The sequence below is a fragment of the Danio rerio genome, chromosome 5 (assembly GCF_049306965.1).
Source record: "Danio rerio strain Tuebingen ecotype United States chromosome 5, GRCz12tu, whole genome shotgun sequence".
NCBI classification, from domain to species: domain Eukaryota; kingdom Metazoa; phylum Chordata; class Actinopteri; order Cypriniformes; family Danionidae; genus Danio; species Danio rerio.
This window is the reverse complement of record NC_133180.1, coordinates 72,072,122-72,087,214: the sequence shown is the minus strand read 5'-3', so window position 1 is coordinate 72,087,214 and position 15,093 is coordinate 72,072,122. Positions and strand designations below refer to the sequence as shown.

General features: G+C 37.4%; 2 protein-coding genes across 9 annotated transcripts in view; one reads left to right on the top strand and one right to left on the bottom strand.

The window, feature by feature from the left end:
• The window catches only part of gldc (glycine dehydrogenase (decarboxylating)), a 32,442-nt gene extending 28,023 nt beyond the window's left edge, over positions 1-4,419 (bottom strand). For both annotated transcript variants that reach the window (NM_199554.1, XM_073949809.1), the window contains 2 exon segments: positions 3,786-3,864; positions 4,062-4,419. In NM_199554.1, the coding sequence (NP_955848.1) occupies positions 3,786-3,864; positions 4,062-4,337 (355 nt within the window). In that variant the 5' untranslated portion in view covers positions 4,338-4,419.
• Positions 4,049-13,226, top strand: mboat4 (membrane bound O-acyltransferase domain containing 4). Of its 7 annotated transcripts, none has more exons than XM_073951107.1 (5): positions 4,260-4,692; positions 5,700-5,747; positions 9,407-9,433; positions 9,516-9,740; positions 11,710-13,226. In XM_073951107.1, the coding sequence occupies exons 4-5, from the start codon at positions 9,532-9,534 to the stop codon at positions 12,605-12,607; spliced, it is 1,107 nt and encodes a 368-aa protein (XP_073807208.1). In that variant the 5' UTR covers positions 4,260-4,692; positions 5,700-5,747; positions 9,407-9,433; positions 9,516-9,531; the 3' UTR covers positions 12,608-13,226.
• Positions 13,227-15,093: the final 1,867 nt, after the last annotated feature.

Below are 15,093 nucleotides of genomic sequence, written 5' to 3'. Positions count from 1 at the left end.
GGAATCAGAGAGTGAAATTTAATACCTTTTAAGACCTTTTTAAGACTGTGTTACATTCATTTTAAAACCTTATAATCACTTTTCAACTGGAAACACTGGCGAGATTTTTACTTGCAGTATATTTACCAAATATTAATGTAAGAAATTCATCCAAAACTCAAACATTATTCATATACTGAATAAAAATCTATTAAATCTAGCTAATTTAGTAGGTTGGCACCTATAGGACTGCAGAAATAATCGTGTGGCCTTGGTTAATGCAGTAAACGAAGCAGCATGATGTCATCTAGAAGGATTTCATTGATTTCGTAAACTACACGGCATGCTTATAGTCGCAGATTTAATTCAGCCAAACTTTAGCATACATTGCATAATCAAAAATGATATGAACTTTAATACCTTGCAAAATAGCTTTTAAGACTTTTAAAAACTTTTCAAGGGCCTTAAATTTCTCTGATTTATTAACTTTGAATACTTTAAGACCCTGTGGACGTCTTTAAAACTAGGATTTATTTCTTAGCTGCTTTGATGGACAACAAATAAACATTATTTAACTTAACGCCAAACTGAAACTGATTCAATACTAGGAAATCTCACATGACCTATACTAAATGCATCATAGTAAATATACCTGGTATTTGCACACACCTACAAAAACATCAAAACAAAGACAAGAGGGAACAGTGTGACCTACATTGAGCTGCTGAATAATAGAAGAGCACATGATCTTGCTGATTAATATTTTTTGCAATTTATAATTTACTAGCGGAAAGGCAAATAAAGGGCACATGTGGGACATTTCCTGATGGCTAGGTAACTCGTTTAATGGTTGCAGCTTGAAGCAGGCACTAAAGCCGGTTCATACCGAAACTCAAAAATTCCCGAGGCATTGTGCTGCAGCTTAGCAACACTGCAACTGAACAGGGCAAAGATGAAAGGAAAAGCAAGCAGAGAGGAAAGAAATGCACATAATTGCTGATGCAGACATCAGTAGGGTGTTCTTTTTGTCAAGTTCTACACTTAATATTTGCGCGAAGGTGAGGCAGATAGCTGGTTTCATTTTTCAAACCACTATTTTAAGGAATAAAGATTAATAAAAACTACAAACGGGAAAGTTTAGAGAGGCAAAGCGGCCCATTATAGTTGAGCAGTGAATTTTTTTCGCAGGATTTGCAGATCAAGCTCTGTGCAGCTGAACCAGCAGAATCCAGTCCAGCCCCCCCATCAGCTTCAGCACGGCTCGCTTCATTAAAGACACACACACAAGCACAGGAGAAAACTCACTGACTCCAGCCATATGGCAAACCTCAGTAACTAGAAGATGTATTTTAATACAGTAAGAGTATAATAGGGAAATAAAAAAACCATTCAAATGCATATGGTTAGCATATAGGTTTTCTAAATGACTGTTTGCATGAGTATAAAGCTGTTAAACTTACTGACTCTGGCCATATTGCAAACCTCAGTAGCTAGAATGTGCATTTTAATACTGGAAGAGTTTAATAAATTACTTTAAAAAAACATTCAAATGTATACAGTTAGTATGTAGGTTTTCTAAATTAATTTTTGCACATGCATAAATGTGTTAAACTCACTGACTCTGGCCATAAGGCCAACCTCAGTAACTATAATATGCATTTTAATACTGTAAGATAACAATAAAGAAATAAAAAACAACATTCAAATGTATATAGTTAGCAAAGTTAGCAAATTTCTCAATTAATTTTTGCACATGCATAAATGTGATAAACTCAATGTCTCCGGCCATGTGGCAAACCTCAGAGTAACTACAATACGCATTTGAATACATTAAGGTGATAAAAAAATAAATAAAAACATTCAAATGCATATAGGCTTTCTAAATGAATGTGTATAATTGTCTTAGTCACTGACTCCTGCCATTTGCCAAAGCTCAGAATAACTAAAAATGCATTTTAATACAGTTAGATAACATTTATCTATTTAAAAAAAGCATTCAAATGCTTAAAGGTTTTCTAGATGACTATTGGCATGTGTATAAATGTGGTAAACTCACTGACTCCAGCCATATGGCCAAACCAGTAACTATATTGTGCATTTTACAGTAAGCTAATAATAAATAAATAAATAAATAAAAACATTCAAATTAATATAAGTTTTTTAAATGACTATTTACTTGTATATGAATGTGTTAAACTCACTGACTCCTGCCATTTAACAACCATCAGTAACTAGAACCTCAGAGTAAGTAGACTATGCATTTTAATACAGTAAGATAATAACAATAATAATAAACTCAAATGCATTTAGTTAGCATATAGTTTTTTTTTTATTTTTTTTTTGCACATATATAAATGTGTTAAGCTCACTGACTCCTGCCATTAACCTCAGAGTAACTAGAATATGCATCTTAATACAGTAAGATTATAATATAAAAAAATCTAATGCATATAGTAAGCATATGGTTTCCATTCAGCAAATCTCAGTAACTAGACTTTGCATTTTAATACAATAAAATAATAATTTATATATATATATATATATATATATATATATATATATATATATATATATATATATATATATATATATATATATATATATATATATATATATATATATATATATATATATATATGCATTTGGTTTGTATATGGTTAGTAATGGTTTTCTAAATTACTTCTGTGCACATGCATAAATCTCAGAGTAAATTAAGTAATTTTAAAAATCTAATGTATTTGATTAGCATATAGGTTTTCTAAATGACTTTTTGCACATCCATAAATGTGTTAAACTCACTGAGTCTTGCTATTTGTCAAACCTCTGTAACTAGAATATACATTTTAATACAGTAAGATAATAATAAATAAAAACAACTTGAAAATTCTATTCAAATATCAAATTGTCCATCCATTTACGAGTCTGTTTTATTTTTGCATGTTCAGAAATTAAAATTAGAATGCAAAAACTCTGACTCCTGCCACAACCTCAGAGTTGATGACGTATGCAATTTAAGACAAAATACATAAAAAACACATTCAAATGGATATAGTTTTTCAAAATGACTTTTTTTCACATGCATAAATGTGCTAACCCACAAACAAACTGGTGATTTAAATTATATGAATGTAAATTCACATTAAAACGTGTTTATTCACACAATATGTCATGATTTTTATCGTAAATTCATATGAAATCATTATTAGACGTTATATATGCAAGTGCAACTCATGTATAATGTTCTTTAATGCCTATTTAATGTCAATTATTAAACAAAACTTGTATGTTAGAGGCTCTCGCGTGATGTAATGCTACTGCTAACCAGATCAAACTGGCCGTGTGACGCTGAACTTTACACTCTAATTGTCATCCTATTGGCATCGGCTGAGGGCGGCAGGAGATTGGTGCTGCTCGCCGGGCTCCGCAAAAACAACTCCTAATATGTTCAAAGGAAGACTTAACGGTGGAAAACACTCCAGTAAGGTCTATTGGCACACAAAGAGCGTGTAACCTACATTCCTCGCTCAGATGGACTCCTTTGTTGGAGTCTGGTTCATCAGAAAATCCGAATACGAAATATTTAGTAATAAAAATATGTAAATTTGATGGAAAAAGCGCGATGGGATGGATGTTTGCGTTAGGTTATAATTTAACACGAGGGATGCTTTTTTTTAAATATATAAAAATGTGGGAGATTTAATCCTGCGTCTTTCCTTCACACAGTCAATGCAAATAAATGATGAATTCACACAACAACAAACGACACGTGTTTCCTCATTCTGCCGCTTCCGAGAGGAGAAACTTACACACTGGATCGTCCATTTTCAAACTTCTTCCCAGGCGGATGGATGCGGGAATTGTGTTTTCTATAAGCTGAGAGACTGACTGAAATAACCAGAAAAAAACATATATAATCATACTTTAGCTTATTTATTTTACCATAATTATTATTATCAGCAATATCAACAACAGCAGCAGCACACAATCAATTGTTTGCACGTTTTTAAAGTTTAAAACACTGACTTTTTAAGCATTTTAAATAAATATTGTGTATTAACATCAAGTAAACAAACAGCTCTTACCTCAACTCCGAGAGTGTTGAGCATCTCTCTTTTCTCTTTGTCGCCCGGTCCAATATGTCTCTCGGAAAACTCATCGTGCCTGGGCAGAATTCGTTCAATCTTCCTGGACCACAAAACTTGCGAGGTGGCCAAACAGCGCACATTTGCAGACACATCTCCAGTTGTGGCTTTAAGTTTGTTAAAAACGTCCCCTTTTCTGCTGATATTGCTGTACGGCACGCGGGCGGACACCGACCTGCTGATGACAACACGCCAGGATTTAGCGCAGCTCTGCATGTTCTTGACTTAGAAATTGACTAGAAATGTACGGGGAGAGTGTTTCAGCCAGCCTCCACGCCGTGAAACCCGCTAAATGTCTGTGAAATTCCTCAAAAGCCTACTTTATACGCCTCCTCGTTGCACAAGGAGCAGCCAATCGATAAGGGAACTCTCTCTGACGCAGAGACAAGCCCCGCGCGCGCGCTCCGCTTCCACAGAAAATATAACGACTCGTTCACTTTCTTTATTACTCAACATAGTTGGTATCTGCTCGTTATATCCTCCATATGTCTGTACATGTTATATAGATTTTTTTATCAGGTGACTGACGCTAATTGTGGAGCAACCACATTTCCGAATGGAGATTAATCAGGTAAAGTTAGCCAAGTAAGTTAGTCAGAGTGAAATTACAGTAAACATGAGGTAAAGTTGGTTATATATTCGTATATTAGTTCATTTTTGAACTGTGACAACTATTTTTTGTATTGTTTACTTAGCTACTTTAAGTATTGGGTCTGAAATAGCATGTAATAATTTAAAAATAACACTAGCACTATTTAATAGACTGTAAACAATGTACTTTGATAGTCATTGGCTGCTAATGTGATTTCACTGTTTAGATTTCGCAAAGAATGCTTTTATGAGATTATATAATTGATGACAAAGTCAAAATGTGTGATTTTAAAACCAACTTTACCTCAACAAACAGAACCCAGTCATGAGAGAAATTTAGCTGAGATTCATACATGAAAAACCTGAATAAATAAGATTTCTACTGATGTAGGGGTTGTTGGATAATATTTGGCTGAGATGAGCTACCTTTACCTTTAATCAGGTAAAGTTAGCCAAGTAAGTTAGAGTGAAATTACAGTAAACATGAGGTAAAGTTGGTTATATATTCGTATATTAGTTCATTTTTGAACTGTGACAACTATTTTTGTATTGTTTACTTAGCTACTTTGAGTATTGGGTCTGAAATAGCATGTAATAATTTAAAAATAACATTAGCACTATTTAATAGACTGTAAACAATGTACTTTGATTGTCATTGGCTGCTAATGTGATTTCACTGTTTAGATTTCGCAAAGAATGCTTTTCTGAGATTATATAATTGATGATAAAGTCAAAATGTGTGATTTTAAAACCAACTTTACCTCAACAAACAAAGAACCCAGTCATGAGAGAAATTTAGCTGAGATTCATACATCAAAAACCTGAATAAATAAGCTTTCTACTGATGTAGGGGTTTTTGGACAATATTTGGCTGAGATAAAACTGATTGAAAATGTCAGAGAAACATCTAAATATTGAGAAAATCTTCTTTAAAGTTGTTATATCCTCCTTTGGTCTGTACATGTTATATAGATTTTGTTTTATCAGGTGACGTTAATTGTGATGCAACCAGATTTCTGAATGGAGATGAATCCGGTAGAGTTATAGCCTAGTCAGAGTGAAATTACAGTAAACATTGGGGTAAAGTTGGTTTTATATTCGCATATTTGTTCCTTTTTGAACTGTGACTTCTTTAACTTGTTTACAAAGCTACTTTGAATATTGGGTCTGAAATAGCATGTAAGTATGACTTTAAAACAGCGTTAGCACTATTTAATTGACTGGAAACCATGTACTTTGATAGTCATTGGCTGCTATTATGGTTTCCCTATTTAGATTTTGCAAAGAATACTCTTCTGAGAAAAGATTATCAATGAGAAAGTTGCATTGTGTGAATTTTAAACCAACATTACCTTAACAAACAAAAAACCCAGTCATGACCCCTGAGGGACATTTTTGGTTGAGATGTATACATCAGAAAGCTGAATAAATAAGCTTTCTATTGATGTAGGGTTTGTTGGACAATATTTGGCTGAGATAAAACTGATTGAAAATATCTGAGAAAAATCCAAATATTAAGAAAATCTTTAAAGTTGTTATTTCCTCCATATGTTTAGACATGTTTCATAGATATTTTTCAGCGCTCAATGACGTTAATTGTAGAGCAATCACATTTCTGAATGGAGCTGAATCAGGTAAAGTTATAGCCTATAGCAGTGTTTCTCAGCACGTTCCTGAAGGACCACCAGCTCTGCACATATTCCTTGTCTCCTTAACCAAACACACCTTATTCAGACCATCAGCTCATTAGCAGAGACTGAAAGACCTGTAATGGATGTGACAGACAAAGGGGACATCTAATACATGCTGTGGTGGTGGTCCTGCAGGAACGTGGTTGAGAAACACTGGGCTGTAGTATATTCAGATTGAAATAAATGCAATACTACACAAAGAAACCAGTCATAAGTGTTGTCATTGGGGTAGTACCTTTTTAAAAGATACACTTTTATACCCATCAAGTCCACATTTGTATCATAAAGGTACATATTTATACCTAAAAAGTATAAAGTCAAAGTCAAAGTCAGCTTTATTGTCAATTCAGCCACATGTACAAGACATACAGAGAATCGAAATTGCGTTACTCTCAGACCCAAGGTGCTTAACATTAATAAAAAATATATATATAAAAAATAGTAGAGTTTAAGAAAAAAAGAAAATTTACAGTATATACATTGCACATAAATGTGGTCTAAAAAATATACATATGTAATAAAAATTGTAAACAATACAGTGACATTAAGGGCATATAGCAATGAGTGCAAAGTAAACCAGAGTTGTGCAGATAAAAAACTGTATAGTGCACAAAGAACTTGTAAACATGATAATTGTGATAAAGTGACAGTGACATATTGGGAGGTAGTATACTGATAAATAAATGTGTACGTCATAGTACAGTAAAGGTACAAAAAGGCACAACAATGTTCCTGTAAGGCAAAAAAGATTTTCTTACTTTTCTTACTCCATTGGCTGATTATTTTGCTTGTTTTCAGGAAAAACACTTTATTTTGGCATATTATTTCTTAAAACGAGACTATGGGCTCTATTTTGACGATCCATGTGCAAAGTGCAGGGCGCAAAAGCATTAGGGGGTGTCAGAATCCATTTTTTACCATTTTAAGGACGAAAAATCTGCTTCGCGCCATGGCGCATGGTCTAACAGAGTTGAGCTTATTTTCTTAATGAGTTATAGGTGTGTTTTGAGAATAAACCAATCAGAGTCTCATCTCCCATTTGCTTTAAGAGTCAGTTGCGTTGCCCCATAGCGCATTTGCTATTTACCAGTGGCGTAGTGGATGGGCCCGCAGGGCACGCACCGCGGGGTTGGCCCCGCGTGATTAGGGAGCCCTGCGTCGTCGCGATTTTCAATAATTGAAAATCCGGCAACCGCAATAATTAAACTCTTGGGAACAACTGTGGTCGGAACCAAAGTTCACAGGTCTTTGTTCTCTGAACTCCTCTCAAGCGGTGGACTACTTCATTCTGATTGCTTGCCGCCGAACCGGGTCATAGCTCATACCATAAAGTTGACTTGATTTCAACTGTCCTCGGCGCTCACACCAGAGAAGACGCGCCGCGCTGTTACTCGCCGCCGGTTCTCATTGAAAATGAATGACTTCTGGCTACTTTGACGCTCTCGCCGCTTTCGGTTTGTGATAGCTCCTCAGTTTGTGAAGGCTTCACGCGTTGTCGCTCCACCCCGCCTCCCTTCCCCGCTCCTCAATTTGTGATCGATTCCCCGCGTTGTCTCCCCCCTCCTTCATCAGGGGGCCCCGTCAGTGATCCCTGCAGGGGGGCCTCACCTTCACCTTCACATACTTCTTGTAGGCACAGACATCCATTACCCTATAAATAATTAATTTCGTTTGTTAAGCGCAAAGATTTGTTTCAAAACTATTACTAAATTCAGTTCTAATTTCCAGCAAACGAATAAATGAACAATAATAACGTAGTGTGGTCTAAAAACTGAGTTATTTCCAAATACACATGCTGTGCCCCATGGTCTAAAACCTGACAAGTGGGCAAATCTAAGCTTGTTTTTAATAAAACAAATATAAATATGCATGTAATAAATAATACTGCTAATAATAATAATAACATTATACAAAAGCAAATTGTTATGAATAAACTGAAAAAGACACAGATGAAGAAGGCATGTATGGTTTTTATATTTACGTGGGCTAGAAAATGTTTTGTAATATTTTAATCTTCTATATTTATATCCTATATATATCCTCATTACATCCTATATATATCCTTAATATTTAAATTATTTTTCCATATGTAAAGATATTTGCATATTGCTCTACATCCTGTCTGTATTAAGCAATGTTCAAGCGAGGCGCACAACACGCTCTGCGCTGGACAATAGATCGGCTTTGTTCTGGTCTATAGAACAGTCTATTATAGATTCTTAAAATAGCACAGTGCCAGCAATACACCTCAAGACGCCTTCCTTTTTAGACCAGAACACCCACGGGCGCATATTTGAGTGCAAATGCATTTGCTATTTAAACAGCGTGCTGCAAAACGTCAAAACTACTCTTGCGACGAGCTGAAACTAGCAAACAACAGTTGTGTTGCGCCTTGTGCCGCATTGCGCCGGGTGTATGATAGGGCCCTATTTGTTTTTCCTATCTAGAAAATGCTTTTTGATTTAGGAATTTTTAGATAATTGGACTAGAAACAGGACAAAAAATCTAAGTAAGAAACACATTTTTTTTGCAGTGTGTAAGCTACAAAAGTGTAAAAGGTACTACCCTAATGAGAGCTTTTGTACATTTATTTCTGAGTGTGAGACTTGTTGCCAAATAATTATTTACAGCGCAGCTCTGGTCACAGAAAGGAATCAAATGCAAATATTTTTCCATCCATGCGTTGTAGGTGTTTTCTTAAGATTCTTAAGATCTGTTTACCTATAACCCGGTTGGCACTCTAATAGACTCCATTTAGCACATAATCACTGACTAAATGTCTGTCTCTCTACACACGTCTGGAATCCAGAAGGATAAATCTCTCTGCAGATCAAACAAAAAAAGTCTATATATTTGTCACATCTCACATTTTCCTCTCACACATGATTGTGAAGGCTTTAACACAATGATAGATCTCCTTTGGATTTCTTCTGATGGACACCCTCAGCTGTTTTACCAGTTTGTCAACATACCATTTGCATTTCTGTTTCATTGCTTATCCAGTCAAGGACATCTCTCGATAATCAACAGGTACAGTAATGATAAATCCATTGTTCTTTGTCAGAACATATTTAGGTCACCTACTGAAAAAAATTAATTCATCTCTTGTAAGGTATGTCTATTTGGCGATGGGAGGATTCATGCTGGCTATTGCAACAATGGGTCCATATAGCTCACTGCTGTTCCTGAGTGCTATTAAACTGCTGTTACTGATCCACTATATACATCCAATGCATCTTCATCGGTGGATTCTGGGACTGCAGATGTTTTGGCAAACCTGCTGGCATTTGTACGTCCAGTACCAGATATACTGGCTTCAAGAGGCACCAGACTCAAGGTATGAACCGTGTTAGGTCCATTACAGTGCATCCGGAAAGTATCCAATAGCGCTTCGCTTTTTCCACATTTTTTAATGTTGCAGCTTTATTCCAAAATTTATTCAATTCATTTATTTCCCCAAAACTGCACACACAATACCCCATATTGACAATGTGAAAAAAAGAGTTTTTGAAATTGTTGCAAATTTATTAAAAATAAAAAAGCTGAAAAATCACATGTACAGAATTATTGACAGCCTTTGCTGTGAAGCTCTAAATTGAGCTCAGGTACGTTCTGTTTCCACTGATCATTCTTGAGATGTTTCAGCAGCTTAATTAGAGTTCACCTGTGGTTAATTCAGTTGATTGGACATGATTTGAAAAGGCATACACCTGTCTATATAAGGTCCCAGGGTTGACAGTGCATGCCAAAGCACAAACCAAGCATGAAGACAAAGGAATTGTCTGTTGACCTCAGAGACAGGATTGTCTCGAGGCACAAGGCTGGGGAAGATTACAGAAAAATTCTGCTGCTCTGAACGTTCCAATGAGCACAGCGGCCTCCATCATCCATTTGTGGAAGATGTTTGGAACCACCAGGACTCTTCCTAGAGCTGGCCGGCCATCTAAGCTGGGAAAAAGAGGCTTAGTCAGGTATGTTATCAATAACCCGATGACCAATAACCACTCTGTCTGAGCTACAGTGTTCTTCTGTGAAGAGAGGAGAACCTTTTCAGAAGGACAACCATCTGTGCAGCAGTCCACCAATCAGGCCTGTATGGTTAAGTGGCCAGACGGAAGCCACTCCCTGTCTGGAATTTGCCAAAAGATATGTGAAGGACTCTCAGACCATAAGAAACTAAATTCAATAAAAATTGAACTCTTAAGAGTGAATGTCAGGCGTTGTGTTTGGAGAAATCCAGGCACCGCTCATAACCAGGTTAATACCCATCCTACAGTGAAGCATGGTGGTGGCAGCATCATGCTGTGGGGATGTTTTCAGCAGCAGAAACTGGAAGACTAGTCAGGATAGAGGGAAAGATGAATGCAGCAATGTACAGAGACATCCTGAATGAAAACCTGCTTCAGAGTGCTCTTGACCTCAGACTGGGGCAACGGCTCATCTTCCAGCAGGACAATGACCAATAGCACACCGCTAAAATATTCACAACAACTTGGTGAATGTCCTTGAGTGGCCCAGCCAGAGCCCAGAACTTAATCCTATTGAACATCTCTGGAGAGATCTGAAAACGGCTGTACACAAACGGCTGTACACTGTCGCTTCCAATCCAACCTGATGAAGCTTGAGAGGTGCTGCAAAGAGGAATGGGTAAAAATTCCCAAAGGCAGGTGTGCCAAGCTTGTGGCATCAAATTCAAAAAGACTTGAGGCTGTAATTGCTGCCAAAGACGCATCAACAAAGTATTGAGCAAAGGCTGTGAATACTGATGTACATGTGATTTTTTAGGTTTTTTATTTTGAATAAATTTGCAATTATTTCACAGTGTCATTATGGCTGTAACATAAACAAATGTGGAAAAAGTGAAGCACTATGAATACTTTTCGGATGTTCTGTAAAGGGGACCTGTTATGCCCATTTTAGCAAGTCTCTGGTGTCCCTAGAGTATGAATGTGAAGTTTCAGCTCAAAATACCACACAAATAATGTTTCATACCTCTTTGACACTGCCCCTCTTAGGCTTTGATCCTAATTGTGCCACTTTGGTGACTGTAGCTTTAAATTCAAATGAGATTGTGAGATAAGGGCGGAGCTACAATGCCTATGTGTCAGCATAATGGCAGATTCAAAAGTGAGACTAACGTCCTATACTAATGAGGTTGAAATGGTCACTAATGGGCGGAGCTTTCTTCCTCTGATGACACGAACAAAGGGAGAATGTCAATCAAAGTGTTTCTGCAGTCTGTTTGCATCCCTAAATGAAAACATCCAATTGTATTCCACCCTGAGCTCTCGTTTTATTCCAAACAGGCTTATACTGGCCATATCTGCACTCATGTTGATGACCCAGAGGATTTCCTCTCTATCACTCGATTTCCAAGAGGGGACGATCTCCAATCAGTCAATCCTTATTCCATTCCTAACCTACTCGCTTTATTTCCCTGCCCTTCTTGGAGGTCCACTTTGCAGTTTCAATGCTTTTGTTCAGTCTGTCGAGCGTCAACACACCAGCATGTCTTCATATTTAGGAAATCTCACTTCAAAGATATCACAAGTTATAGTTTTGGTGTGGATTAAACAGCTTTTCAGTGAGCTTTTGAAATCTGCCACGTTTAACATCGACAGTGTTTGTCTTGATGTATTGTGGATTTGGATCTTTTCGCTGACACTCAGGCTGAATTACTATGCACACTGGAAGATGAGCGAGTGTGTTAATAATGCTGCAGGATTTGGTGTCTATTTACACAAACACAGTGGACAAACATCATGGGACGGTCTTTCTGATGGGAGTGTACTGGTGACTGAAGCATCCAGTCGTCCTTCGGTTTTTGCGCGAAAGTGGAACCAAACCACGGTGGATTGGCTTCGAAAAATAGTCTTCAACAGGACCAGCAGATCTCCACTGTTCATGACTTTTGGGTTTTCTGCACTGTGGCACGGTCTTCACCCTGGGCAGATTCTAGGTTTCCTCATTTGGGCCGTCACTGTGCAGGCGGACTACAAACTGCATCGCTTCTTGCACCCGAAGCTTAACTCCCTGTGGAGGAAACGGCTGTATGTGTGTGTAAACTGGGCCTTTACTCAGCTGACCGTCGCGTGTGTTGTGGTCTGTGTGGAGCTTCAGAGTTTGGCATCAGTTAAGCTGCTCTGGTCTTCGTGTATTGCTGTGTTTCCACTGCTGAGTGCTCTGATCTTAATAATCCTCTGAGAAACTGAATTATAGTATTGAATATGTTCATGTCAAACAGTTTCATTAAACTTAAAGGGTTTATTACAGTGTTAAAAATGCTGGGTTCCACCCAATTCCTTCATGTTGTCCCAACACAAACCGATTTCTTTTTTAGTTTATCTTTATTTCTATAGTGCTTTTACAATGTAGATTGTGTCAAAGCAGCTCAACACAGATGTTCTAGTTAACTGAAACGGTGTCAGTCCAGTTTTCAGAGTTGAAGTTCTGTTTAGTTTAGTTCAGTGTGGTTTTATTTTCACTGCTGGAAGTCCAAACACTGAAGAGTAAATCTATTAATGTGCAGCTCAAGTCCCAAACCAAGCAAGCAAGCCAGTGGCCAGTGACTAGTTACATGTAACGGCGTTACGTAATTTAACTACAAAATAAAAGTAACAGTAATTAGTTACAGTTACTGGAAAAAAATATATAATTAAATTACAGTTACTTTTGTAAATGTTAAAAATTACAAATGGGGTTACATCTAAAAAATATTCTTTAAAAATCTGGAATATGTTGATTAATAATCTGTTGCTTTGTCTGTTTTTGATATGCACGATGCCTACTGTTAAGACCATTTATTAAAGCCGTGCTATTCTGATGCTTTTGATTGGTTTACCTGTTTGAATTTGCAGGCAGCACACCACACCTACCAGTTACGTTAATGCTCTTTGGCGCTAAAATCATCAGTCCGAGAGCTGTTACCATGGCGACCGATAAAAACGCATTTAATAGCTGGAAGTTTAAAAATAATTTCTCCCTGAATTCAGAGACGGGCACAAATATAACAGTTCAGTGCAAACTTTGTTTGCCAGCTGTTAAAACACTTTCTACATCAAAGGCTTCAATGTCGAACCTGAGGAAGCATCTGCAGGTATGTAAGCTAGCCTTTCTTTATTTTATAAAAGCAAATTATTTTTGTCGTTATCGTGAGTGTACAGAAATAAAAACAGGCCCTTTCATTTCCAATGATATAGTGGCGACAGCAGCGAGGAACAAAATTCACCAATTGACGAAAGTGAAGGAAAAAAAACACTGAGAAACCAGGCTCAACCTCGAGAGAGATCAAGCTCAGTCATGTGTAACCAGTGGTGAATTTAATCAGTAAGTAAGGTAAGCAGCCGCTTAGGGCCCCAGGAATTCTGAGGGCTCCCAAATAAATACAGAGAATTATACCTATGATATATAACATTGTTTGCTATAGGCTGCACGGTGATGCAGTGGGTAGCACGTTCGCCGTTTTTCGTTTCAGTCCCGGCTGGATCAGTTGGCGTTTCTGTGTGGAATTTGCATGCTCTCCCCATGTTCGCGTGGGTTTCCTCCGGGTGCTCCCCCACAGTCCAAAGACATACGCTATAGGTGAATTGAATAAGCTAAATTGGCTGAAGTGTATGTGAGTGTGTTGCTCTTCCAGCTGCAACCCATCACTGGGAAACACCCACACACACTCAACCACATACATACACTACGGCCAATTTTAGCTCACCCAATTCACCTTGTGGGGGAAACCGGAGCACTCAGAGGAAACCCACACCAACACAGGGAGAACATGCAAACTCCACACAGAAATGCCAACTGACCCAGCCGAGGATCGAATCAGCGACCTTCTTGCTGTGAGGCAGTCATACTGCCCACTGCGGCCCCCACTAAAAAATATTTTCAAATGTTTTACAAGATGCTTTACATGTTATTATTATTTTGCATTAAGATAAAATGTGGCAACATGGTGGCTCAGTGGTTAGCGTAGTCACCTCACAGCAAGTAGGTCGCTGGTTTAAGTCCCGGCTGGGTCAGTTGGCATTTCTGGGTGGAGTTTGCATGTTCTCCTTGTTTTGGTGTGGGTTTCCTCTGGATGCTGCTTCGGTTTGTTTCCCCCGCTATAGGTGAATTGAATAACCTGAAATTGGCCGTAGTATATTAGTGTAAATGAGTGTGTATGGATGTTTCCCATTACTGGGTTGCGGCTGGAAGGGCAATCGCTGTGTAAAAGATATGCTGGATAAGTTGGTGTGATAAATAAGGGTACTAAGCCAAAGGAAAAGCAAATAATGAATGAAGATAAAATGTAGAAAAGGAGACCAAGTCAGTGGCGCAAAAAGGGGGTATGCAGTATATGCGGCGCATAGGGGCGCCACACATGGGGGGGGCGCCATTGTGCCAAAACTATTTTTGAAATTATCCTTACTAAAAGTTTCAAATAAATAAATAAATATGTTTTGTTAAAAATGTTTTTTTTTTGCATTTTGTATGAGTATAATATTGTATTTTAATAAATAAAAAATTATACCATGAGTTGCATACGTTGGCACACACATTTTAATTCAAAATCAACACAATAACATGCAGTCGCAGAGCCAAGTGTAAAGTGTTCATGTAAATGTAACTTTAGATTTTTTTTTACAATTTTTATCAAAATAAAGCTGTCAAATCATACATACAGTACAGTTGAGGTCAGAAGTTATAAGATT

Bases quoted from the DNA above. Each gene is read 5' to 3' on its own strand.
- mboat4 (XM_073951108.1), top strand. From the start codon at position 9,309: ATGATAGATCTCCTTTGGATTTCTTCTGATGGACACCCTCAGCTGTTT. The intron at 9,434-9,515 runs GTACAGTAATGA...ATCTCTTGTAAG, and splicing joins CATCTCTCGATAATCAACAG to GTATGTCTATTTGGCGATGG. The intron at 9,741-11,709 runs GTATGAACCGTG...TATTCCAAACAG, and splicing joins CAAGAGGCACCAGACTCAAG to GCTTATACTGGCCATATCTG.